Source organism: Sparus aurata, chromosome 21 (assembly GCF_900880675.1).
Source record: "Sparus aurata chromosome 21, fSpaAur1.1, whole genome shotgun sequence".
Lineage (NCBI taxonomy): Eukaryota > Metazoa > Chordata > Actinopteri > Spariformes > Sparidae > Sparus > Sparus aurata.
The window spans coordinates 3597322-3624931 of NC_044207.1; the positions used below are offsets into that span (position 1 = coordinate 3597322).

The following is a 27610-nucleotide window of genomic DNA, read 5'->3' on the forward strand; positions in this document are numbered from 1 at the left end:
AAAATTTGAAAAATTGCTCTCATAAATCATAAGAAATTTTATCAGAAATGTTCCAAGTTAACTAATCTTGAAATCAGTGATTTCCACTGGACAGGAAGGGGAGGGGGAACTGTCATCTGAAAAATAACTAACAACTAAAGCTGTCAGTCAAATGTGGTGGTGTAAAAAGTTTAACATTTTACCTCTTGTCTTAAGAGTGCACCTAAGCCGTGCTCTTGCATCCATGCATGCGCACGCACGTATGTGATGGCCACTGGCATGCACGCACAAGGTTACCAATTAATTCTCAAAGGAGTTTTTAATTACTGAGGTCATGTAGTCTGACCAGAAGGAGCAGCATTACATATGAATTAGACAATTAGCAGCAAATTGACCCAGTTAAAGCAAAATTCTGTATATGAGTCAAACCTTCATTGGGTCAGGCTCATTTTCAATGGAGTGCTGGGGCACTCAAACACTAGCATCAAAATCTCTATTTTTAAACAGTAAGAAGGCTCGACACAACATGAAACTTTGCTCGTAGTGTCACCAAGGTCTCTGCACAGTTGTTAGAAAAACCTTCTTTTTAGTAAACTGTGTACACAAACAATGTTCTCAATGCTCGTGGCCATGTGTAGAGACCCTCATAATTTCAACTGTTTTTTATAGGCCTATCTCATAAATATTACTTTTCATGTCATAATCTCTATCTGCCGATTATGCTTTTCCTCCCACAGTTATGTCTTACCATGGGAATATGTATCTGCCAGCCTAGTTTTCATCTTTAACTGGTGGAAATGAGCTCCCATACTTGTTCATACTGGTTCAGAGCCTGGACATGTCACGTTTTAAATGAATATAGGTTCATAGTTTGTTGGCTCAGGTCCTGAACACAGCTGCTGCTTCTGTTCCTGTGCTGTAACTCTTAGCTGTTCTGAGTGTGTTGGTCAGTGACGTTCAGCCCCTCGGCCCTCACACACACTGAATGACAGGACGATACTGTATGGGTGCTGCTGGCTACATATGTCACATAATGTAACAAACAAGATTAAAGAAATGGAAGACAACACCATGAGCTCTGATATCTGCAGCTCCGATCCCCAAACAGTCCACCTTCCAGTCCCACCTGGACACACTCCTTGTCCTCCTCTCTCCTCTCCTTCAAGCTCCATGCAGCTGACTGACTTTCTCTCCTGACCTCTGTCAGCATGTTCAAAAGGCCATGAGCGGGTTTGTTGCTATCAGTTACTGCTCTAATCCTCCTGATCATTGTGCTGTGGATAAACCCGCTGTGAAAGCAGCCTGCAGGCCAGACTGATGGGCCTCCATTGAAGTTCGGCATCCTGGACCGTCGCTCAGTCCTGCATGAGTTCACAGCAGTGCTGGCTGACAATGGAGGGTTTTGCTCTGCTGCTCTCTGTAGAAGAAAGGGATGCAGCACACACATAGTTCTACATCTGGGCACAAACCATTGTGTTGTTTCTCAGTCCAGAAAGGACTAAAGGTACAATTTGTAAGATCTGGAGATAATTTCAGTTTAAAACATTCCAAAAAAATAAACCAGCCTTGTCAATAGCATGTAAAGAAGTAACCATTTGGGCATTAAGTCCAAGATGCCTATGTAGCTATTGCATTGCAGAAATATTTACTGCAGACAGAGACAGTCCGTCCCTTCCTGTCTAGGACTGTGGTAAGAAGCCATAGTGAGTCAGGCCTCTAGTCTGCTGCAGGAGAGGAAGAAAAAGTTGAGCTGGGCCCTGAAGATGAGAGTTGTGACACCCTCTGATCTCACCCCACCCATTCACTTGGTTCACTTAGCCATATAGCTAATAGTTCCAAACAGTGCCAGGACCAAAAAGGCTGGACAGGTTGCCGATAAATACTATTTATTTGCAGAAATTATGTATAATGTACATTATTGATCATCTGATGTGAATGACTACAACTTAAGCTTGTTATTAGTGGTGTTTCCACCTTAAATAACAATTATTAGCATATCAAAACTATCAGAGATGTAGCTCTTATTTGGCTGGGTGCAGACTGTTTTCAGAATGTAAGTTTTTAATGGAGAAAATGTCATGACTGTAGATTCTTGTTCGTTGTGTACTTGTGTCTGGTTTTGTCTTGTGGTTTCTTGTATTTGATTTCCATGTCTTTGTTCCTTGTCTTGTGTCTTGTTCTTCCATGCCCTCATGTGTCCTTTAAGTTCTCCTGTGTATTTTCCTGTGTTCCCTCTGGCTCCCTCTGTCTATTGCTTTGTTCCCTTCATGTTCTCATGTGCTCCTCCCCCCTTCGTTATCTCACCTGTTGGTCCACCTCACCTGTTCCTCGTCTTGTCATCAGTGTCTGTGTATTTAGTCTCTGTGTTCCCTTCACTCCTTGTCTGGTCATTGTATGTACTCTGGATGTCTTCTGTTTGTTTCTTGTCAGTCCCTGTCTATGTCTATGCTCTCGTCCATGTTCTTCAAGTCCCGTTATGGTAGGTTTTGGTTTTGAGTTTTCCATGTTTGATTTGAACTTTGCCTTTTTCTTTGTCTTGCCTTTTAGTTGCTACTTTGCCTCTTGCCCCTGTTTTGTCTGCTTCTGTTTTTTGTCTTCACCTTCTCAAATAAACCTCGCTTTTTGTTTCCCCATATCCTTGCCTCTCGTGTAACTGCATTTGAGTCCACCTTCCCCTTTCCATAGTCTTCCCTTTAACAGAAAACACATCTGAGAACTGAAAAATTGACATATTCCTTAGTAGAACTCACGGCAATCAGCCATCCACACCATAAAATCTTACATGTTGTTTCAACTTAAAAATATGAGTGAAAGGGCTGCCTTACATTTTGAAGTTACATTTTGTTCTCTTGATTAAATATCCCTGTGTAAACCAATGTGTCTGTTTGGTTGATTTGGAATTGTTTGAACTGCTCAGGGATTTGATTTAAATAGGTACATTTCTCCAATTCCAGTTGTTTACACTTATTATATAATAATATATCAGTCAGAGGGGTCGAACCAGTACTTTTACTTCATAACTTTACTTACATTTAGCTACTGATACTGTGGTACTTTTACCGTAGAATCTGAATATTTCCACCACTGGCTATAATGTGGCTTAGGTGCTAATACTGGCAATATTACAGTGGTCATATATACTCCTCTTCAGATGCACTTTTGAAATATTTTGTTCCCCAGCCTGCAGATCCTCGGCCACCTGCAGACATCTCCAGCGATGCACCTTACGGTGATGCAGCAGCAAGTGCTCCTGTCCCCCTCACCTCAGACAAGACCAGTGATGCAGCATCAGTTTCTACTGTCCCCTCCATTTCAGCAAAGCCCAGTGATAAAGCATCAAGCGCTCCTGTCCTTTCTACTTCTCAAGAGCCTGGTGATACAGCATAAGACACCGCCATCTGTTTTAACTAATAATGTAAGAACAGAAAATGTTCTCACTGATTTTTTTCATACCATTTTTTTTTTTTTTTTTTAACATTACTTCTGTATATTGTATTAATACTAGTGCAGTGCCCGTAAGAAAATGTATTCCTATAGAAAAGTGGGAGGTTAAGCAGCTTTTTCATGGATGGCAAAATGAGGCTGTGTTTGAAGGTGGGACGTCAGGGATATTTAGGTTTGTTGTGAAATCCGATATTCCAGGGTATAATTGGCTGTTTTTGACTATTAAAAACTATTTACTTGGTGTCATTATTTTTTAAGCACAACCTCACATGTGACTGTAGAGTTATTTTTTATTTTGACATACTGTATTAACACAATGGACCTAAAATCACAAAAAAACATAGAATTCGAGTAGAAAAAGTTAGATTTTTTTACTGTGAAAACCACAAATATGTTTACAAACCATTTTGTATTACTTATAATATCAACAATTTATATTTGCATTATATGTGCATACATTTTAAAAATGTACAAAGTTACATGTAACTATTTACATTCAAATGCAGGCAATGCTTGTTCAGCAGTCTCCTAATTGTTTTGACTCATTAAACAAAAAAACGACTCCACTACACACTAACACACACCAAACACTACATAACACACTAACTATACACTCCAAACACGCTAAATGTCACAAATCTCTCAACTCTCAGTATCAGCTGTCTCTTACACCGACCGTCGTTGCCTGTCAATCATCTGCTTACGTCCCTCCCACAACTTCCTGTTCTTTAACAACCAAACTTGCTGCTTGGACACTTTTGTGACAAAAGCTCATTTTTACCGTTTCTTCCTGCACCAGACACAAAGCAAACGTGACGGCAATGTTCGCGACATTATTTACCCTAAGTCCGGTTTTGGACGTGCCGGTGAGTCCAGTCCATCGCCTCGATCGGGAGGTGGGCTGTGTAGCTAGCGGATAGCAGCTAGCGGCTAGCAGCTAGCTACACACGAACATCCACAGATCTGATTCCACTTTGTTGTCCGCGCGTCTCCGGATCTCCTCAGACCCGAACAGACTCGATCCGGACTCTTTTAGTCTCATTAATCCACAACAGTCAGTTTAGATGCACAGAACAGAACGGGACCGAACCGCCGGCAAAATCCCGGTCCAGCTCGCGGTATAAGTCTGCTTGTTTCTTAAGGTGGGGGGTCGTGGTGGGCTCTGCAGTGATTGGCTCTGGTGCGCACATGGCTACGGTGTGCAGTGATTGGCTCTGGTGTGCACGTGACTGTGGTGGCTCCGGTGGACAATGCTCGTGGAATTTGTAAAGCATTTATGAAATAATTTATTAACGGTATCATTGCAATCCAAACAAATGCGAAATAGCACACCCTTGAACCACGCAGCAGCCATGTTGAAACTCTCAGGTCAGTCTGATCCTGATCCGCAGAGATATTTGAGGAACACACACACACACACACACACACACACACAGACAGACAGACAGAGGTTAGTCGCTTTTATAGAGAGATTACGTTTTATGCCAGTGTTACTTCACTGTTTCTATTGCGTGCATGTTTTATTTCTAAAATAAAGAAAACCGTCATAAAGCAATGCCGTTTCTGTGTGAGTGTATGAACATGATTGGTGTCCGATGACAATTGTCTATGATGCAAGGGGCACCAGCTTAAATATTGCCTTGGGCACCGATAGTTCAGGGCCGCCTGTCACAGTCAGTTATTATCTGTGGTGGATTTCTGCTGCAGTGTTTTTTTGCTTCTTTGCTTGTCGTGCTTGCAGAGGTGCAATGAGAGGCTTGGCTAGGTTTCCCCTAGCTGCTGACACATATACCTGCAGCTGCATTAGCACCTGCTGTTAAGCTCTGGTCTTCACTCTACCTGCTGACAAATGATTTCCTCAATATTGCGTGGTACATGGCCCTTGCTTGAGCTAAACTCTTTGATTGTGTTTTTCCCTGTGGATTTAACCAAGAGATCTGACTTCGTTTTTACTCTTTTGCCTTCAGTCTTCCACTCTGTTTCATCTACCAGTGGCTCTGTTTCCAGTTACACAGCCTTCAGCACCTCTGCAGCCAACAGCCTTGCACTGAGTCCCCCTGAGCTCCACTCTTCATACTAATCACAGTGCCACCATGAGCTATCTCACCTCCTCCTCCTCTCTGGCAGATACTTTTGATTCACATGCTACTTTTGTTAAAGAGATGCTGAGGGTGTCATCCTGTACATGGGTCAGGAGCAGCTAGCGGTCCTTTCGCCAGGGCTCCAGGTCAGCGGCAGCTTACTCCATTGACTTCCATATCCTAGCATCTGAGAGTGGGTAGAACGAGCCAGCATTCATAAGTTTTTTTAAGAGGGGGTTATCTGACAGCCTACGGGATGAGCTAGCCTGCTTAGAAGAACTAATTACCCTGGTCATACAATTGGACAACCGATTTAGAGAAAGATAAAGGTCAAGAGCATCCACCAGTCGTAGACAAGCTACAAACACCCCGAGTCAGATCTCCCACTCTTTGCCAGCACCTCAGATTCCTCCTTATCCCTCCTGGGTCCCCAGAACTCCTCCTGCTGTCCTGGAGGAATCTATGCAGGTGAAAGACATCGTCTGACCTCTGACGAACATCAACGTCGGCTGGTGTATAGACTATGTATCTACTGTTTTATCTACTTTGTTTTATTCAAAAGAATCATCATAACACAAATAAAAGTACATTTAAAGTAAACTATACTATATGACTGTTAGTTCTGCCCACAGAATATAGCTTAGGACCATATAGGCACAAGTAGTCCACTTTGTAATACCCTGTGAAATATACTCACAGATATTCCTTCAGTATCATATAGTGCTCATCAGTCATTTAGGCTATCTTCATTGTATAACTCTCTAAGAAGTACAATGTGTTGAAAACTGCTTAAAAGTGACAACTCTGAAATTGGGTGTATGCTTTAAAGGGACACTGTGCTGTATATTGCAATGTTTAATATAAAAACAGATAATGAATTTCTGCATTAATGCATAACATAACTCAATTAAATAGTATGAATATCTGCTTAGGATCTATTTTGCTTGCTAACCTGTTTAGTTTTGTCTTTGCAGGAGCAATTCTGAAATATTTTGGAGCTGCGGACCAGGAAGCAGCACGGCCACATTCAGCACCAGCGGACCAGGATGATTAAGTTTAAAAATGTTTTACAATTTTTTTTATTTTTATTTTTTTAACGGTTTTCTGGGGGAAAGTTCCCTGAAGTCTCGGTCCGGAGAGCTGACGGTCGCGGTGATTTATTTTCGTCACAAACACTTGGTGAGTTCAAGTTTTTTGCCGGTGACAGACGCAGAAATGTGAGGAAGAGTCGGGAGGACAGGCGGGAGGACAGACGCTTCTCCACCTATAGCTGTGGTATTTGTTTTCCTCATATAAGTTACCAAAGACAGTTACAGTTAATACGTTACTGTTGTTCGGTCCTGTAACGTTGCTCTGTGGGACATTTCTCTGTATTTAGTTGAGTGAAGGACCTGTGTAGTTATCAGACTGTCAGACCGACACGCCCTCGCTCCGCGCCTCCGGATTATCCGTTCACACTGGGACGGCTCACCAATAATGCGGCCTGATACTACCTCCAGAGGCGGATCAGCGCCGGAGCCAAATTTCCCCCCTCTCCACATCTGAAACTTTCAAACAGAGGAGGGTGCGGAGAATTGGCGCAGGATCCCCGCATGCAAACGGCAGTGTGAAAGAGGCTTGTGAAAGAGGCTAATGTAATGTAATGTAATGTGGAGATGGTAGGGCATACCGGGGATTCAAAAACTTCAGATGATGGAGAAAACCCTGATCCTCTACCACGGAGATGAGCTGGTTATCCAGAGCGATTCATTTAATTACCTTCTCTGTAATATTTTATCGTACCAAAATGTGTAGTATTAAATGTAGCTGTTTGGTTACCCCCTCGCTAAACGGTCGTATTGCAGATGTTAGCCTACATGTCGCTGCTGGACAGCTTTAGCTTTCTAATTAATTTCCACACTGCAGACACTTATCATCAGGTTTTTCAGAGTTACCTGCACGTCTGCGTTCTGCCACAAATTGTGCTCTGACGTTAAAAAAAACTAAACAAACAAAAACTCGGCATTGGGTCCACGTTCAGAATTGCCGATCCCCGATCAGTGGAAAAATGACGATCCCGATCCGATCTGAAGGATCTAATGTAAATAGAATATTCTTGATTACGTTTCTGCAATGCCTTATTTATATTGTATTTTAATTTATCACTTGTTTCTTTCTTCTGTTTTTATTTGGTGTGATATTTTTGACTTACAGGAAATAAAATCCTAAAAACATGCAGTTTCTGTGTGGCTGTATGAAAATGAATTGTGAAATTGACCGCAATGCAAGGGGGCGCTTGCTAAAATCTTGCCTATATGGCACCAAACTGGTCACCATCTTCATTCAAATGGACAGACAGAAAGAGCCAACCAAGACCTGGAGACTGCCCTCCGCTGCATCACAGCCCATCATCCCACTTCCTGGTCCTCTTTTCTTGGGTAGAGTATTCTCATAACTCCCTCACCAGCTCCAGGAATGACACATGTCATGGCTGCCTATGGCTTTCAACCACATCTTCTCCGTCCAAGCTCATGTCACCCATTGTAAAGAGATTTGGAAGGCTACCCATGATGCCCTCAACCGTTCCTCCCAGCGAAGACAGCATTTGGCGGACCCTCACCGGTTTCCAGGCTCCCAATATCAACCAGGACAAAATGTTTGGCCTTCCTCCCATGACCTCCCTCCGAGTCACGCAAGCTGGTTCTGTGGCTTGTTGGTCTGTTTGACGTGGACAGGATCATTAACCCTACTGCTGTCCATCTCAAGCTGCCTGCAAGGTCAAGTGGCAACCATCTACATTATAAAAGGTTACCTCGCCAATTTTACACATTAAAGAGTGTTAAAAGGTCTTAGGGAGTACTACTGCATACTGTAAGTTAAAAAAGTAGTACAAAGCATGATGTCTCTCAGTGAGAATGTTGCATTGTGGGTAATGTAGAAGCCAGGTTTTAAAAAGGAAGAACAATGTGTGTAATAATAAAGATCACATATCTATCTTAGTGTGTTAAGGTCTTTTAGGATCAAAGCATCTACCATCTGCATTTCACTTTATAGTGTTTGTGTGTCTATTCTGCGTGCATACCTACCTGTGTATGTGATTGACAGTTGGCCTGTCATCTACTATTAAATGATGAATTTAACTACTGCAGGAAAGAATTGTAGAAGACACGACATCTTGTAAAAACTAAATTACACATACTTCAGAAGAAAAGCAGAAACTTCCTGATGGTGGTTGTGACAAAAATAGGCTGCTGGTGGTGGAGATGTTTATGGTAAAGTGAGAAAGATCATGTTGGTTACAAAAATAATGGTAATGGACCTGATTGCAGACCTACTACTCCCCTCCTATCATACCAGGCACTGCTAGTAATCAGCATTGCTGTTTTTCTGTATTGTGCATGTTCATCTGCCATGGTTGTACTCTTTTAACAATTTGCTCTCAATCAATTTCTGGATTTTTTCATTATTTATTGTGCCAAAAACCAAACCACAGCAGAATGTCCTCGGGACAAGACCTGACTAAGAATGTCCATCATTAACCCTATAATTTTCCAGTATGTTTCCTGGGGTTAGGATTAGGAGAATACATTCTCATAATGTTGTTTGTTATTTTGAAGATGTGTATTCAATATGGCAGGTAACATATCATTGTCTAATATGTATTATTTTGTTCCATTCTAACCAACAAATTTAAAGTATTCTAACTACTGTCTTACATTCTCAGAGTAGTAACATATTGTTTTATATTTTTAATTTGTTTTAATATCATTCTTTTAATATTGTTTTAATGTCAGGGAGTGTAATCTCAATTTTGTCATATTGTTTTCTTGAGCAGTAGTACAATGACAATAAAGTTTCTTGAATCTTGGAAGGAATGACTGTCCAAAAGACATTCTGCAGACCCCTGCACTGTACCAAACCTTATAATCAGTTTCCATTGGGAGAAGTGGACAAAAGATCTCTAATCAATAGCAAGATTCGCTATGTTTGAACTAGCTCTAGGTTCTCAACCCTGCTTCTTAGTGACGATATCGGCCCTATGAGTTCAAGTAAGAAATAATAATAATAATAATAACAATCATAAAACCTTATTCTGACATTTGTTGCCGCTTTCTTAATGTTAGGTGTACCAGACCTATTTCTATAATATATCATTATAAGATACGGCAAGCGTGTATCTTTTTATAAGTTCACTTTTTTGTTTAAGTTAAATTGTGAATCAAACAGTATACTGAAAGCCTTCCCCACACTGTCTGGTTGAGATTATCTAGGTTACACGTTTAGATAAAAACATAAATTTTCATATTACAGGGGGGCATACAAATATTATTAAGTTCCGTACTTACGAATATCTCGGATAATTAATTGCCATTAAATCATCTTTATACAGACGTGTTTAAGGTGATATATGGCATTAAACAGATTTTAAAACAGACAAAGTAGATGAATGCAAAACTATAAATATTTTACAGCCCCCCCTCTCAGTATTTCAGAATGCTGCAGTCCAAGGCGCGCTCGGCGATTTGGCGCTCGGCTGTCCCCGGTTTACTGTACGTTCCAAACCAGCTGCTGTAAGAGAGACAGTTCACTCCTTCACCCTTTTACTGGTTTTAAAATATATACTCTGATGACATTAATGGACAGTCATGTCTGAAGAAGAAAACAAGGTTTCCGAAGAACTTTTCAAAGACGTCAAATTCTACGTGGTAGGGGACATTGACCAAAAGGTGAGGCTCCGGACGTTAGCTTCTTGTAGCAGGATTGGTAGCATTATAGCTTACTAGCATCATTCAATCTAACTGCTGGTGCTGCAGGAGAAGCTAACCAGCTAGCTAACTGACTGACTGACATGCTACATGAAAAACATTGAGCTTGCTATTGGGTCAGTGTTTTGTCGATCCTTACGTTATGCTTTGTAAAGTTATGTTTCGGATTGTGTTGATGATACTCGACATGACACAGTATTTTGCATAAACTAAGGTTACTTAGTCCTACACTTCCAATGCAGCCTCTAAGCATTAGCTATGAGTTTCGTAGTTTCACAGATGCTTAGCTGCTAGCGTATAGCCTCCGGTTTATCTGTCACTGTCCTTTTAAACTAACAATAAAGCGAGCGTTTGTTAGCCTGCGTTTTCGAAACCACTACCGCTTCACAGCCCCCGTACTGATACTGCGCTGATCTGGCGTGTAATGATATAGGGACTTGAAATGGATTGTGCACGGTGTTATTTAGCATCAACTCAACATCTTGCTCAATTGGGCGCCCCTTACTGCGCATGTATCCCTGCTATTCCACTAGCTGGTACTGGAGACCTGTGGCATAGCGCTGTACTTCCTGCCAAATAGTGGGTCCCTTGTCCAACCTCTTTTACCGTGTTTATACGCAGATGCGACCTTTCAGTTGTTGTGTTCCACTAAGTAGCTCACGTGAAAGGCAACAGCATTTTGATGCGAAGTGATACAACACTGCGAGTTTATGCTATGTTGAATAAGCATGAGACCACACATTATAGTAGTTGCTGTAGTGTCTTCACCAAATTTGTAAACTTTGAATATAGGCCAACCCAAATCTTATTTTGGATTCTGAGGGAACTCCGTTTGAGATATTAATGAATTATATCATTTTCTGGTTGTGTGAAATATCCAAGTCATTTTGTATTAATTGCTTTGCTTGTCATCTGTGCTGTGAAAATATCAGAGCACTTGGAGAAAGGAAACGTGTGCATCAGGTCCTGCATATTGTTCCTATAAATCGTCCATCACAATTGATGGCAATAGAAGTCATCAGTGGTTGCAAGCAAACTCCTGCACGCAGTCTAACTTGCATAAATACATCTAACTGTGATGTTTCAGTACCAGACCTTAATCACGCAAATCGTTTGTGCACTTTGGAGCACATGTGCTCCTTTGGAAAAAAAAGTTTAGTTCAAAGTGGTTTAGCTGACTTCACTGACAGTTATCATTCAAGCTGAGTGTTTCTGTACTCGACCTTTTAAGAGGGTCAATACGTCACAAATCGATGAATTTTTTCCAGATAGAGAACAAAGTAACCAGATCCGAGCAGGGAGCATGGGCGGAGTCCTCAGTATAGTGGCTGACAGCATTTTGGAATATAGCTGAAGTTTAAACTCCTTGCAATAACAATATCATCAATTCCATAATCTGTAATTGAGTGATTTTCTATAGGTTCAGGTTGTTTGAATATACCAAATCCATGTATAAAAAGGTGACGCTTTTTGTTTTTGTTAAAATTGTCACCCTTAGTACTGCTAACTGCATGATTTAGGCTGGGGACGTTTCGGGAGATGATGGCTCAGATGTAAATAAAAAGTTGTATTGCTCCTAAAGATTTCAAAATTCCTTTTGTAAATGTGACCATTGAGTGACATTTACATATACATAACACTATTGTAAATTTAGGGAAATCTTTCTTGGGCTCAGTCCCATTGACCAGCTCTTTGATTACATATAAACCTCATAATTTCAAATGCAGCAAGAAACATTGCTCTGGAAACGTGTGTATGCCTGGTCTGAAGTATGTGAGGTACATTCTTGCCACACATTTTTCCTTTATTAATACCAACTGGTGCCATAATACCAATGTGGCGGTACATTTGTACACATGGGTTTTGTGGGTACACATCTGGCCCTCGGTGGCTTACATTGCAGATTTAGATTTATTGTTGTAGGCATATTACTTCTAATACAGTCTCGCTTACACCCACTAAAAAAAAAAAAAATTATCAACCTCAATAATTTCCCTGTCTGGGATCATTAAAGTAATTCTATCTATCTATCAATGTGTATGATGAAATCAAGTATTGTTTCCTTAAAATGCATTATATGATTAAATGTTGTGTGTAGATGGAGGACCTGCCAAAGAAAATGCAGTATTACTTGAAATGTTGTTAATTCTTTACTTTTTCATTGTTTAATAGCATTAACAATATAATAGGCTCTAATAGGATGGAATTATGAAGTCATTACGGTTAATATCCCAAAGGTAAATATTTGGCAAAACATTTTCTGGGCTTTATTCAACACTATACCTCAGGAACAGCAACCAGAGTGGAGCACGGAGCCCTACAACCACTTATTGTTATTCTGTTTAGCACAGATGTTAGCCTTTACTCCTTTTACACTTTTGTATTTATTTATTAATGTATTTATCTTATTCAGTTGTTACTGTATTTTTTAAAATCTTCTGAAACAAGAATTTCCCTTAGGAGTAGCTGGAAAACAATTAATTTGAATTGGAAAAACAAAATCTGCATTGCCAAATGTTTTATTGAATTGTGGCAATATTGAGCCAGGTTCCACCTTTGTGCTAGGTAGCCCTGCTCTATCTATCTATCTATCTATCTATCTATCTATCTATCTATCTATCTCTATATCTATATCTATATCTATATCTATATATATATATATATATATATATATATATATATATATATATATATATATAATGTATATGTTTAACTGAAATGATGCAAAATGCTTTATTTGTGATATCAGCCTAAACACATCCTACCTCGACACAACACTGCTGTGTCAAATGTAGAGAGGAACACAGAGTTGCCGCTCTCTTTTTGCTGTGTCTGAAGCAAAACTTTAATGTTTGCTGTGTCAACTCACACCTTCTTTGAATAACTTTTCTTGGGGAAACCCTGCTTTCTCACCCAGTAAACCCTAACCCGATGGGTTCTTTCTAACCCTGTTTAGTTTCAGATATTGCTCTGAACTGTGTAGTTGATTTATCTCAAACAACTGCTACCAAAGTAACAACTAGAAGTGTTTTTGATGCTTTCACATTCATGCTTGCGTGCTGTTTCTTCATTTAATATTGGATGATGTTTGGCCAATGTTCACAGGCGTTGTCATTGTATAAGTCAGTCCAAAAACTGTAGTCTTGTTTGAAGTAGGATTTGATGGAAACCTCTGCTGATATTCCAGGTGGTGCAGTTGCTGAAAGCAGGGAAAGGGAAGGAGGTGTCTTACAATGCTCTGGCCACTCACATCATTGCAGAGGATGGGGACAACCCTGAGGTGGGCGAATCAAGAGAGGTCTTTGACCTCCCTGTTGTCAAGGTAAGGATTAAGCCCCACTATGTTTACCAAGGTTAGGCATTGTGTCATTTTTAATTAAACTTTCTGTAGTTAATAGGCAGTTTTATTATTTATTTTTTTATAAAATCATTCAACCTATTAAGGTTACAATTGGTACTGAATTCAGGAGGAATTTTCCCAAAGATAAAACTCTGCTCTAGTATGTTTGGGCGACGTTGCTCCCATGCTTTGAATTGAAGGATGACATTAGGCTACTGTTACTTCTGGAGGATGTTTGGATTGGATGTTGGAGGGAGATCATCTGAGAGTGAAAAATAATCTCTCCGAGTACTTTAATAAAATGGATATGTCTAATTTTTTGAACTTGCTGGGAAGCACGCACTGAACAAGACCCATGCTGAGCGTGACTTCTGCCTCACAACAGTTACCAATAATGTTAGCCATTTTCAGTTGGAGCTAATGGCTAATGGTGAGAGGAGAAAAATGCTGGACATGATTTAGAACTCAGTGACATCTCTCAATGCCTTAGCAACAGTGAACTTTGCATGATTGGAGATTATTAGTTATATTCAAGTTCAGTTGTACCATCACCATGTGACAGAATAGTATGAGGTTAGAAAATGAGTGCTGATTGTATCGATCGGTGTGAAACTTCACTATTGGGATAGACTTTTCAGCCATATTGTCAGGCCTAACAGAGACTGATAACCAATATTTGGAACCCATATACATTTGCAGTAGAAGTGAAAATCTTACTGTTCAAAATGTTTTTTCATTACTTTATACTTGGACTTAGCATTTATTGTACTTAAAGTCCGTGTAAAGCAGAAATAAATTTGTGTTATGAGTTTGTCACACCACAGAAATGACAGATGTGTCATTGACCACTGAGCCAAATTTGAAAGATTAAAAAAATTGCCAAGTATATAAAATAAGGTCTCAAAATCATGGAAAAACAAGCACTTTTCTCTGCTGTGAAACGCTGGGGGCGTGTCAGTTAGAGGCGCTGGAACCACGCCCATGCGCAGGAGGGGAGCCTCCTCCATGTACTGTACAAGGACCTAACCTACAGTAACAATGGAAGCTAACAGCATCATCGGAGGACCCAGCCCAACCTGTTTGAGCCATCAGAGCCAGAAACTGACTCTGAGTCAGACACTGATAGTGCTCAGCCTCGTTCCTCACAGTCCATGTTTTACATTACACACAAACGTAAAACCCCAGTCTACATATAATTCCTTGTCATAGCCATATTGGTGCACATAAAATATTACCTGTAGATTATCATTGTGCATTTAAAATGCAAAATGCATTTAATTGCCCAAATGTACAATATTTATAACATAAGCACACACTTGCACTTAGAGCTTAGATCTGGCCCAAAGAAAATCAAGCCCGAGCCCGTGCAGTGATGCCGGTAACGCCTTACTCTATTCTGACCACTTTTTTCAGTGAGGAGTAATCTAACGCAGTAATATTTCCAAACCACTAATCAGATTAAAGTTACTTATTCAAATCACAATGCGTTACTATTATTTTTGTCATTTTCCTTGGTAAAAATATACATTTTTGCTTTCTTCTTGCGTCTCGTGGAGTGACGTCACGTGTGCGAGAAGTCACTTTTTCAGCACGAGGACACTCACTCACGTGTAAAACCACGCTGCAGCACAAACAACATGGAGGGAGGAGAGAGATGCCTTTTGTAGCTGGAAATACAGTCATTATTTGAGTTATTAAAAAAAACACACATACACACAAATGCTTGATCAAGGGCCGGCACGACCCGGCTCGAGGATATTGACGGGAAATATCAGCCCGGCCCGTGGTTCGCAGTCCCGGTCGGGTCAGGGTCGGGCTCGGGCAGAGAATCTAAACTCTACTTACACCCTCTGGCGGGCACGTAATGCCAGATGATAGACCTGTTGTCGGCGGGACGGTCGCAGGCGGGCACATAATGCCGGCGGCGGAGATGAGAGCACGCGCTGTCGGTGGGACGGGAGGATGCAAGCCGGTGACGAGAGGGTCAGTTCGGCCCCACTGACCAGCATCAACGGACTCTTCAGATATCCAGACTTTACCTGGTGACAGTTGCTGTAACTATCGGCGGTAAAGTGGACACTGCAGAGACAGGTGTTGGTGGGGATTTTTAACTCTCCACAGTAGCTCGTCTTGACAAAATTGATCCACCGTTTCCTTACATTGTCGTCCATAGGAAACTTAAATAAGCTGACAGCACCGTTACCCTGCACACTGTGGCATCCAGGAAAGATGCAGGAGCGATGTGGAGGAGACATGACTGTTTAGCTGACTGGTTGACTGGTTAGCTAGCTGCAAACTATTAGACTATAAACTATATAGAGATGCTATCCAAGACTCGAGAGCGAGCGGAAAAACCACCGAAGCTAATGTGCTGAATGTATTTATACTGCTTCCGATTTCTGACCCGCCCATTAAATCCTGAACACAGAAATGTTGAAACACAGTTTGTGAGCCTAGCTCCAAAATTAAATTCTAAATGGTTGAATTGCTTTTAACATGTTTTAAGGAAATACATTTATGACCTTTTTAATGTGTTTAGAAGAAAATGGCTGAATATGCTTTACACGGACTTTAACTTTATTAAAGGGATATTCCGGTGTAAGTTTAATCCATGGTCTAACGCACCGTGAAACTGTGTTAGACTCCCTCTCGAGAGATCAAGTTTGCAGACCGCTAGCTAACGTAGTTTTAGCATCCTCAGAAACGACCACATGACAACAATACACTGCAGTAAATGGGTCCAAATATAAAACCGCCATCAAAAAGCCACAAATAATGCTCAGAACAGCACCAAACTTCAGCAACATTAGAAATGGGTCCCAGCACATATTTCGAGGCATCAAACATTTGACATCATTGCCGGATTTGTCGGAAAAGATAAACAAAACTCACCACCTGAGAAGCCTTCCTTGTTGTGGGGAAGCCCTGTGAGTCGATTACTGAGTGCAGTGGAGTCCTGCAGTAATGATCATCACTGAGCTGCGGAACTCTACTGCACTCTGTAATCGACTCGCAGGGCTTTCCCACAACCAGCCTGCAGCTGGAGAGGTGAGATTTGTTTATTTTTTCCGACAAATCCGGCGACGATATCAAATGTTTGATGCCTCAAATATGTGCTGGGACCCTATTTCTAATGTTGCTGAAGTTTGGTGCTGTTCTGAGCATTATTTGTGGCTTTTTGATGGCGGTTTTCTATTTGGACCCATTTGCTGCAATGTATTGTTGTCGTGCGGTCGTTTCTGAGGATGCTAAAACTACGTTAGCTAGCGGTCTGCTAACTTGATCTCTCGAGAGGGAGTCTAACACAGTTTCACGGTGTGTTAGACCATGGATTAAACTTACACCGGAATATCCCTTTAACTACTTACTATGCAGATGCAGACAAATAAAACTGTTAAAAGTAAAAGACCTATAGTATTATGTAATTGTAAATACCAGGAATGAGACAAAAGAAGTACAGATTCTGATAATCTAAAAAAATGCTACGTCTCAGATCAGCCAATAATCGGTTGGTCAATAATTCAAAGCCATGCACAAGAGAAGCAGGATCTGTCATTAACCTATTGTTCTGTTAATGTTTTCCAGCCATCCTGGGTGATCCTCTCGGTCAGATGTGGAGACCTGTTACCGTATCCTTCCACCATCAAGTCCAAAGAACCTTAAATTGATGTCATTGAAAATAGAACATTGTTTAAATATTATACTATTAATGTTTAGAATTATAGAAATTTCAGAAGGGTGTTGTAGGGGATCTGTTGGTTCAAAGGTTAAATTTGTTTAAAACCTTGTTTTTCCATAATCATGAACACTGCAGAGTAACTGGTTTCTCCCCAGAATCAGGACAGATATTCTTTGGCGTGACTGCTTGTCTTCCCAGGGTAAGTGTAAGTAAGTTTGTCTGTGTGAGACTTGGCTTTATTATTTATTATTGAGTGATATATCAAAGGCTGGACCCAAATATTTGGCTATTCAGATATTCTTTTGTTGGGTAGGTATTCAGTTTTCAATTTTAATATTTCAAGCATGAACTTACAAAAAAAGGCTACTGTAAAACGGTGGATGCATGTTTTGAGTATCCCAGCCCCCCGTGGAATCACTCGTTTCACTATCAGAATTTGAGCCATTCAGTCCAGTAAAATTGGAAAGTCTAGAAGAGCTGTAAGATGAAATCATTCTATCTCTATCCAAGTAAGCTGGGCGCTAAAACAACGGGTGTTAAAAAAACCTGCTACTAAGTATCGAAACATGTCTTTTTCTTTTGCCACTAAGCAGCACTATGACTGTTACTGAATATTGGCATGTTGATATCTTCAGACAAGGAGTGTTCTCAACATGTGACGTTTTGGGGCTATTGGACCACGTACAATAAAGTTATAGCCTTGGTCTCTATGTCAAAAAATACAATCTCCTCAATAAAGCATCATCAAGGTGGAACGTTTTTTCTCCATGTTCAAGGCATATCAGGTCATCCGGCTAACTCTAAGATTCCACTAAATGCATTTCCATTGTGTTTTGGCTCCGGCACGGTGCAGCACTGCCAGACAGCTGGAGGTGCTGGACCGAGGAGTTCCCGCAATAATTACATAATCACGCACGACGGCGTTTATCAGTATGTGTTATTAACACAACAATGACAAGTGTTCCCAACAGATGGATTAGAAGAAGGCTTGTATTTGTCTCTTTCTTGAGAGTTTTGTTCTGCTGTCAAAAAAGAGGATTTTATTTGGAAAATTAACAGAATGTGATGTTGTTGTTTCGGTGTGTGACTTCCGGTCTGCTTTGTGCAGAATTCAGCTCAATTGCTGCGTCGTGCTCTGGTCCTGCATATCTGGGATGGAGCAGATAGGCAACACAGCGGAACAAGTGGAAGTAAACACATAGACTACCACTGCTGTGACAGGGCGGAGCTTGCCTGGACACGTATCTTATGGAATCTAGCCGTAATTGGGAGTACATCTCTTTAAAGAAAAGTCGTCACCCCCCCCCCCCCCAATAGGGGTGCTATGATTGTAACAGAATATTGGCATGTGACGGGGAGTCTTACCAAATGTGTGAAATATGGTGCATATTTGGCTAGCACAGTGGAGTTGCAGCAACTTCTTGTTTCATGGCAAAACATCAATATTTGTTGTCCTGTCTAGGTTACAAACTACAACGGAACTTCAATAAGGATTAAAGTTGTTTGACACTCTTCAGTCTGTTGTAAGCTTCAGTAAAGCCCAGCTGGTATTTCTTCATTAGATAAGCAGTAAGAATGGTGGCACAGCGACTCCGACCGGCCTGGCTGAAGGGGAACACACACAATGAAACATTTAAGTGTATTTTCACAACTTAAATAGGCACTATGTGGTTTTGGAGAAGTCTTTGAAGCTTAAAATGTTAAAAAAATTCTACATGAATGAGCTAACAATACTAAAAACATGTCTTTGTCACTATTGTTTTATAATCGACTGATCATCACATTGTGTGTTGGTGCACAGCTTCCAGACGATCTCAGTGCGCTATGGGCCTACATAACCTTTTATGGAGGGGAATGCCAGCTTAACCTCAACAAGAAGGTTACCCACTTAGTGGTGAAGGAACCAAAGGGGGTAAGTGAATGTTCAGTGAATTTCCCCAATTTATCAGCATGTTAATGCATGAATTTGGTCACTTCCAATCATACCATGTATTTTTGGTTGCACTTTCCCCCCCTCCAGGCTAAGTTTGAGTGTGCCCTGAAACACCCTGGTATCAAGATTGTCACCCTGGACTGGATAACCGATTCTGTCAGAGGTAATGTTAGAGCTGCCGATCCTGGTCATTTATGCATTAGATTTACTTTTTAGTTTGCATTCGCTATTACGCAAGTTTTGGTCAGTATGACAACAAACTGTTGTGCTACATCAGGGGAAATGTTCATTCCACTAAACTCAGCCATATTGGCAATTATCTTGAAAATGTCTTGATAATTTCTGTGCATAACTGAATGTCAGTAATGCCATCATGAGTGTAATTTTTTTACAAGACAGCTGCAGCTGCAGCTCATTCTATATTTTAATTATGGAATGGTCATGCCTACTTGGTCAGAATGAAGACATGAATGTGCAGTTTAAAATAACATTTATGATGGCACAGAGTTTGCATGAATGTGTATGCTCTTACAAAAATATCCCTGAATGATAAAATTTGCAAGTTTTCTTCAAGTTCATGGGGTCAGTGTAGTTGGACGAGCACTTGTTTTGGCAGTACTGGTTCAGTTCAGTGGTTGTGTCAGCAATTGTCTGCATTGGCAGACACAGCATCACTTTGTGGCTCTTTGAATGTGACCATTCCATCCCACCTTCGGAGCTGCTTGAAAGGACATTGCACACCTTTACCTGCAGAGCAAATTAAACTTCATCAGTTGCTAACCTCGGGTGATTGCAAGCACGTCTGCAGGAGCAAGTTGCTATCCATCCTAATTATGTTTATCATAATGAAATGGCAGTCTGGTAGTGATGATACTATTTGAGAAAGAAATTTAAGACAGTTTGAAGCACTGGCTGGATTAGGACTTTTCTATTAAGTATGCTCAGCAGTATTGGTCATCTGCCTCCATCATGTTTGTAAAGCTGTTGTTGAATGTGAAGGGAACGTGTTCAATGAAGTATGGTCAAGGGGCGTCATAGAGCACAATTAAGTTTGCAAGTTATTTTTTAACGCATTCGTAATTAATTCATCCATAAAAAAAATTAAATGTCGACAACTGTGACTTATTGACCCTTGCTATCCTTTGCAGACAAAAGTAGGAAAGATGAGGCAACCTATCACCCAAGACTTACATGTGTGGAGCGTGAGGAAGACGAGGAAAGTGAAGCAGAGTCATATGACCAGCGCTCCCATTCAGATGGAAGCTACAGCCCCCGGCAATCCCGGCTGTCCAGTGGTGGCTCATCTGGTGAGGAGTCAAGCCCTCACAGACGACCAGGACCAAAAAAACTGAACTCCATCTTCCCAATCTCTCCCCGCAAACCTGAGCGCCACAGTGAGCTTATGTTTGACGACTCTGACGATGATTCTTCGAATGAGAAGGAGGGCACCAACCTCAACTGGACGCCAGCTGAAGTTGCAACTCCAACTCCTCCTAATCCAACAGGCACAGCCAGACGACGGGGTGGGCCACCCGGTAGTAAAGACCCAGTGTCATCTACAGGCAGTGGGCTGATTAATCTGTGTGCCACTGTGCCTCCTGTACCAGGCAGCGGGGGAGCCATGCCTGCAGAGGCTCGTGCAGCTGCTGCTGCTGCCATCATTCACACCACACAGCAAGGTCAGTATGTCAGCTCTTCCAAAGGTTGCACACTTGTTCCAAGATAGCTATTTATCACCATGAGATCTACATTAAACCCTTCTACACAAGGTACAGTATGTCAGATTGTATTAGAGTTGTAACCTTATAATTGAAATTTTGGGGCGCTGTTTAGCTTAGTGGGTAGAGCGAGCGTCCCATGTACAGAGGCTCTGTCCTCGCTGCAGCGGCCCTGGGTTCGAGTCCTGGCCTGGGGTCGATTACCTGAGTGCAGTAGAGTCCCGCAGTTATGATCATCATTGAGCTGCGGGACTCTACTGCACTCAGTAATCGACTCACAGGGCTTCCCCACAACAAGGAAGGCTTCTCGGGTGGTGAGTTTTGTTTATCTTTTCCGACAAATACGGCAACGATATCAAATGTTTGATGCCTCGAAATATGTGCTGGGAACCTGTTTCTAATGTTGCTGAAGTTTGGTGCTGTTCTGAGCATTATTTGTGGCTTTTTGATGGCAGTTTATACTTGGACCCATTTACTGCAATGTATTGTTGTTGTGCGGTCGTTTCTGAGGATGCTAAAACTACGTTAGCTAGCGGTCTGCAAACTTTATCTCTCGAGGGGGGGTCCTACTCGGTGTCACGGTCTGTTAGAACATGGATTAAATTTACACCGGAATATCCCTTTAACTTGTAGTAACACTCTGACCTCTTAACTCATTCTCTGGAGCTGCTTTTCAATGCAAGAGTGACTTTTGGCTCATTAGGTGGAGCAAGCTGCAGATTATGAGTAGTAGTTTCCCCACTATTCGCCTAACCAGCCCAGAAACACTGCAGCTGTGACAGCCAGGCAGTGTGTTTACCAGTGGGGAGACTACAAATGTGGATCTCCTACATCAGCTTGGTTGCTGGCTGTTTTTTAAAACCAGAAGGAGGGAGGGATTGCTTCACACCACTGGCTGCTGTATTGTTTTGTAATTGTACATAGTCCAATGGCTACTGTTTAGACATGCGTAGGTCATGGCCGCTACTATAATTTTACAAAAGAAGGAAAGCAGAAGTACCTCAAGTAAAAAGTAAAAACACATTGAAAACAAATAATGAATGCTGTACATGTAACATTTATTGTTATAGGACATTGTTCAAGTCATATCTTGATGATAACGTACCATGGACAATATATTGTGATGATATCGTACCGTGAGTTTGTGGTATGGTTACATCCCTATTGCATACAGTGACCAACTTAAAGACGATGTGTTAGTGTACAGCAGGCTACAACCAGAAGAGTTCTTGTTGGCACAAGGAAAAAGTAACTAGCCATACTGATGGGTGTTTGAATCGTATAATAATGTATGTACAGCCCAGCAGGGTTTAATTATTAAGAATTGATCAATGGGTACTCATTAATCTGACATTGCATGTTCATGTGTAGAGACCCTGACATCTGACATGTACAGCTTACATCAAATGCTACAGTTGTTAAGATGCATCTTTGCATGCTGGCATAGCATTGCTGATTTCTGAAAGACACAATTAGAAATACGAGGAACAACCTTCTGTTTTTCTTGTTATAACAGGCTAATTTTGCTGTATTTTGGGATAATAATGCTTGTTTTCTCGGGATGACAAGAGAAATAAACCCCTTATGATGAAAAAACAGATCAATATATTTTTTTACATTTTTATATGTAGTTTCATCATATCAAGCTGGCATTTGCAAACGCAGTATCCTGTTGTCGAAAGTTTTATCTCTTTCTGCTTTTTAGGTGTTTCAGTTCCAGAGGGCATCACTGGGTGGAGCCAAGCTGCTAGAACCCTTCGTAACATCACCAACAACTCCGACATCCAGCCAGCCAATCGACCTGCCAACATAGCACATGTATGAAATCCCACTGGTTCTCTTCACAAATTCATAACAAAACACTGGTGCCCCTGCTCTTTTTTTCCCTAGTTGTTTCTGATATTACTGAATATAATAAGTGATGACCTCAGGATGAAAACACTGACTTTATACTTTTTCTACATTTTAACTTCTTCTTTGTCCTCCTCTATTACAGATCATCCAGAATCTGACAGGCAGTCAGACAAAGCCATTGGAGCAGCAGACCAATCAGAGCAATGCCCAAGCCCCTAACAGTACCAACACTCTTTTGTTCAATCAGTCCAAACTGGTAGGCCAGCCCATTACAGCAGAGCAACAGCAACAATTATTGCAACAGCAACAGTCACACCAGGCTGGCCAGCAACAACACCAACAGTTACCACAGCAACAACAGCACCCCATGATGCACCTCCAGCAGCAGCATCAGATGATGCAGCTACATCACCAACAGCAACAGCAACAACATCAACAGCAGCAGTCACAGACTGTACAACAACACGGTTTCCCACAGTTGCCCCAACAGCAGCAGCAGTTTCTGCAGCAACAGCAGCAGCAAATTCACCAACAACAGATGTTTTCGCAGCAGCCACAGCAGCAGCATGCCTTCTCGCAGCAGCAGCTGCGGCCCCACCAGCTCCTACGACCTGGTTTACAGCAGCTGCAGCAGCAACAGGTGTTGCAGCAACAGCTACAGCAGTTTCAACAGCAGCAACGCATGCAGATGTTACAGCAACAGCAACAACAGCAAGATCAACAGCAGTTACATCTACAGCAACAGCAGCAGCAGCAACAGCAACAGCAACAGCATTTCCTACAACAGCAACACATGCAGCAAATGCAGCAGCAGCAGCAGCAACAGCACCTTCAGAATCAACAGCAGGCTCTGCAGCATCAGAACCAGCAGGCCCTGCAGCAGCAGCAACAGCAGCAGCAGCAGCAGCAGACAACTCTGCAGCCTCAGCTCCAGCAGCCTCCTCACATCCCTCAACTTTTTGGACACGAGCCAGGACAAGACAGTGAGTACACCCAGAGTCGGCATAAAATTATGGTCACTCCAGGCTGTACTGTTTTGTATTGGTCGAACGAATTGGTTCAAAGTGAAATATTAGCTACTATGAGTCTGGTAGCAGGTAAGCTGCCAGTAAGACACAAACACAGCAACAGAAAAGAATGCATTACGTCAGCATGTCAGTAAATTATACTTAACACACTAATTAACAATGAATTGACTGCCAGTTAATGCTTATTACTCTGCTAAGTTATGGTACATTCATATGTATTTGTTATTGTTGCTATTAATAAACTGTAAAGTAAAGCATGAATTAACACCTAAATCAATATTGGACAACATTAGTAGGTAAATAAGTGGGCAGCATGTGCAAAGTGGCTAGTTCTGTTGCCCCACAGCAAGAAGGTCCTAGTTTCGAGACCAGGCTGGGGCAGGGCTGGCTTCCTCCCACAATCCAAAATTCAGAAGTTAGGTTAATCTGTTACTCTGAATTGTCAGTAGGTGTGAATGTGCGCATGAGTGGTTGTTTCTCTCTATATGTCGGCCCTGGTGACTTATCCAGGGTGTACCCTGCGGCTTGCCTAACGTCAGCTGGGATCGGTTCTAGCTCCATGTGACCCCGAAAAGGATAAGCAGTTACAGATGATGGATGGATGGACCATTAGTAAATGATTACTTGACACTTTGTTAACTTGAGTTAGTTGACCGCTAGTTAATGCTTACAACCCATTAATTAATGTTCATTAATGTAACCTTATTGTCAAGTGTTACTGACAGTGTCACTTAGTAATCTACGGGATTTTAACTAAACTTGTTGGACATGTTTGAATGCTAGGTCAGAGCATCACTGACCAGTCTTGAGACATTCTGCTAGAGGGTGCCAGTGGATTTAAAGTGAAACTCTGGCCAAAAAGCGCGCTTTATTTGCGACTGAATATGAGTCAAACCTTCGTGTAAAAGCAAAATTAGAACGAAAGAGGCACTTTCAAGATTTACTGTAGTTACGTTTTCGGGCAAGGTCTTTTTCAATGGAGTGCATGGGGCACTGGCACTGGCAAACTCTGTGTTTTTAGTAAACACAGAGTTAACTAAAAAGAAGGTTTTTGAACTACTCACCATCGTTGCCGTCATGGCAGACAAAAAGTGTCAATCCCCGAGTGTGACCTGACAGGCAGGAGAGTAATGGTGGACCGCTCCTCAAGCCTGCCTGTTGGGTCGCACTCGGGGATCGACACTTTTTGTCTGCCATGACGGCGGCGCGCGGGAGGTGCTACTGCTAACGTGAATTGTCCAAAAACCTTCTTTTCAGTAAACTCTGTGTACACAAACAATGTTCTCAATGCTCGTGTTCATGTGTAGAGACCCTGGTTATACTACGAGCAAAGTTTCATGTTGTGTCGAGACTTCTTACTGTTTTAAAAATAGCGAATTTGATGCTAATTAGCTTGCCCATAAACAAAACTACGGTAAATCTTAAAGTCTTTCGTCGTAAATATGCTTTTACACAAGGGTTTGACTCATACTTTATTGCAAATAAAAGCCTTGGTTGCTTTTTGGCGACAGTTTCACTTTAACATAGCGATAGAAAACAACAGAATATCTTAGAGACAAATGAGGATACATAGAGAGGTGGCAAGGAGATGCTGTCTGTTAGACCTCCTGTCAATGGCTTCTGATATCAAAGCCATGAAAGTGTTCATCAAACAACACAGTAATAATAACAACAATAGTAATAAAAATAGCTGTGGTAAAATAGTAATGTCAGCATTCTGGCCCCAATGAACATAGTTCACTAAAAGTGGAGTGGGAAAAAAGCATCTTTAAGTTGAATCAGCATAATGTGGAGAGTGAGTGATGATGATGAGGATTTGATGATGAGCTCTGAACCTTTCTGAGAAGATTTTGTTACACATAATGTTTTTAGAACCTTAATTTCTACTTTTTTTAAAAACATTGGTTAAAAACTCAGTTACAGGCGCAGATCTGTTTGTGTAACTTCATTCTGGTCTGTTTTTCAGTTCCACAGGATGGCTTTCTCCTGGGCTGTTGGTTTGCTATTTCTGACTACCCAGAACAGATGGCTGACAAACAACTCCTGGCCACATGGAAGAGGGTTCGTCACACAATAAAAAAAAATGATAAAAGTCTTTCTTTGGAACTAGGGCATAGGCTTGGGCAGTATCCAATCTTTAGTACTGCTAATTTAATACTTCCCTAAATTTTCCTGTGGTTTACGGTATTACCACCAGCTGGTTACAGGTCACATTTGATTTTCCAATCACTACTATACAGGGCTGTAAACTAACTTTTTGGCTCACCTGCCAAGGGGACCGGTAGAAGAAAGAATCTACCGGCCAAGTAAATTTTTTACCGGCTTGTTGCATATACATCTGTTTCAGTACTTTTCATGGAGATAACAGTATTATAAATATAGCAATACATGCTTAGAAAAGAGGCCAAAGTATTATTTAGAAATACGCTTTAATATTATTAATAAAATTTCATAACATTGCAAATTGAAAATTTAACAGTGCAAAACTTTGACAAAGGAACACTCATTAATTACTCATCAGAACTACAGATAGGACCCATCCACTCCAGTATGCATCTCTAATCAGAACTCCTCCATATAGTCAGGCCACCTGCTTCTAACTGAGCTCTCGTGCCACAGCATCACAGCTGTGCTCGGATTAAAGTCTTTTATTTCTGGGGAGCAGAGTTGGATAATCAGAAGATCGGACAGAGTGTCAGACAGAAGGCTGGACTGCCACTTTTAAAGAGCGGTGACGCGCACGCTACGTTGCCTCTGAGGGGAACTATTTTCTACAGCGGGGACGTCGGGGGAGCTACTTCAGTGCGACAAATCACTGGTTTAGCACTAACGTTTGCTACCGTCATAATTTATTACTTTACAGCAACTACAATGTTTTGCTATATCATGCATAATTTATTGCAAGAGCACGACCATCGGGACAAACATTTACCCGCCCCGTGGCATGTATCCCAAAATTAAGTCGCCAGGGGAATATTTTAGTCGCATTTGGCGAGTGGCGACTGCTAGTTTACAGCCCTGCTACTATACCATGTTCTACCACAAGGTGCTTGCACTGCTGCAGTGTACTTCAACTGTAATTTTCTGTCTTATGTCACATTAACATGACATTATGTTTATAATTAAAGGTGTCATTTTTTGTGAAGCACTCACTTCATGTATTATATTTGTTGTAAAGTATTGTGAGCGGCATTTCTTGTATGAAAGATGCTTTACAAACAAAGAGTATTGTTGTTATATCATAGTGATATTATGATTTTCAACAAAAATATGATGGGATTCATGTTCTGCAACATCAGCAGGGGGCTGTGACCTCAATGACAAACCTTGCACACAGCCTTGTCAAGATTTGCTGGCTCCCCATTTTGGTCGGAATCAAACATGCTGCCATATTAAAGCAGTAAAAAAAAATTTTTAGAACCGCTGCTTTTTTACAAAAGGTTCTGTCGTCACTTCTATAGCATCTTCAAACACACAGACAGTGGTGCTGCCGGACACACTTGTAAAGTATTCATTATATACACCTTTCAGCCACAACATTAAAACCACTGACAGGTGATGCAGTGTTTCCCATACATAGGCTCTACTCGGGCGGACTTTTTTTTTTTTCAATCAACGATGTAAGTTTATAGCACACACACCACTGACCCTAAAGCCCAACCCACTTCATCACACACGTGCAGCATGCATTATCTATTTACTTCACTGTTTCCCACACATTAATTTATTTGTGGCAGTCAACCACAATATCAACATTTGCTGCCAAATATTGATCTTCTATTTTTTGAAGCAGCACATCCTGTTCTCAC

General features: G+C 41.3%; 1 protein-coding gene across 2 annotated transcripts in view; it reads left to right on the forward strand.

Moving 5' to 3' along the window:
* The first annotated feature begins 9994 nt into the window (after positions 1-9994).
* paxip1 (PAX interacting (with transcription-activation domain) protein 1) overlaps positions 9995-27610 on the forward strand; it is a 28230-nt gene continuing 10614 nt past the window's right edge. Inside the window, exons 1-10 of one of the 2 annotated variants that reach the window (XM_030403265.1) lie at positions 9995-10210; positions 13437-13571; positions 17175-17218; positions 17404-17473; positions 19070-19180; positions 19289-19364; positions 20350-20880; positions 22625-22737; positions 22916-23756; positions 25768-25862. In XM_030403265.1, the coding sequence (XP_030259125.1) occupies positions 10130-10210; positions 13437-13571; positions 17175-17218; positions 17404-17473; positions 19070-19180; positions 19289-19364; positions 20350-20880; positions 22625-22737; positions 22916-23756; positions 25768-25862 (2097 nt within the window). In that variant the 5' untranslated portion in view covers positions 9995-10129. The remainder of the gene's footprint in view (positions 10211-13436; positions 13572-17174; positions 17219-17403; positions 17474-19069; positions 19181-19288; positions 19365-20349; positions 20881-22624; positions 22738-22915; positions 23757-25767; positions 25863-27610) is intronic. The other variant, XM_030403266.1, reaches the window with a different exon arrangement.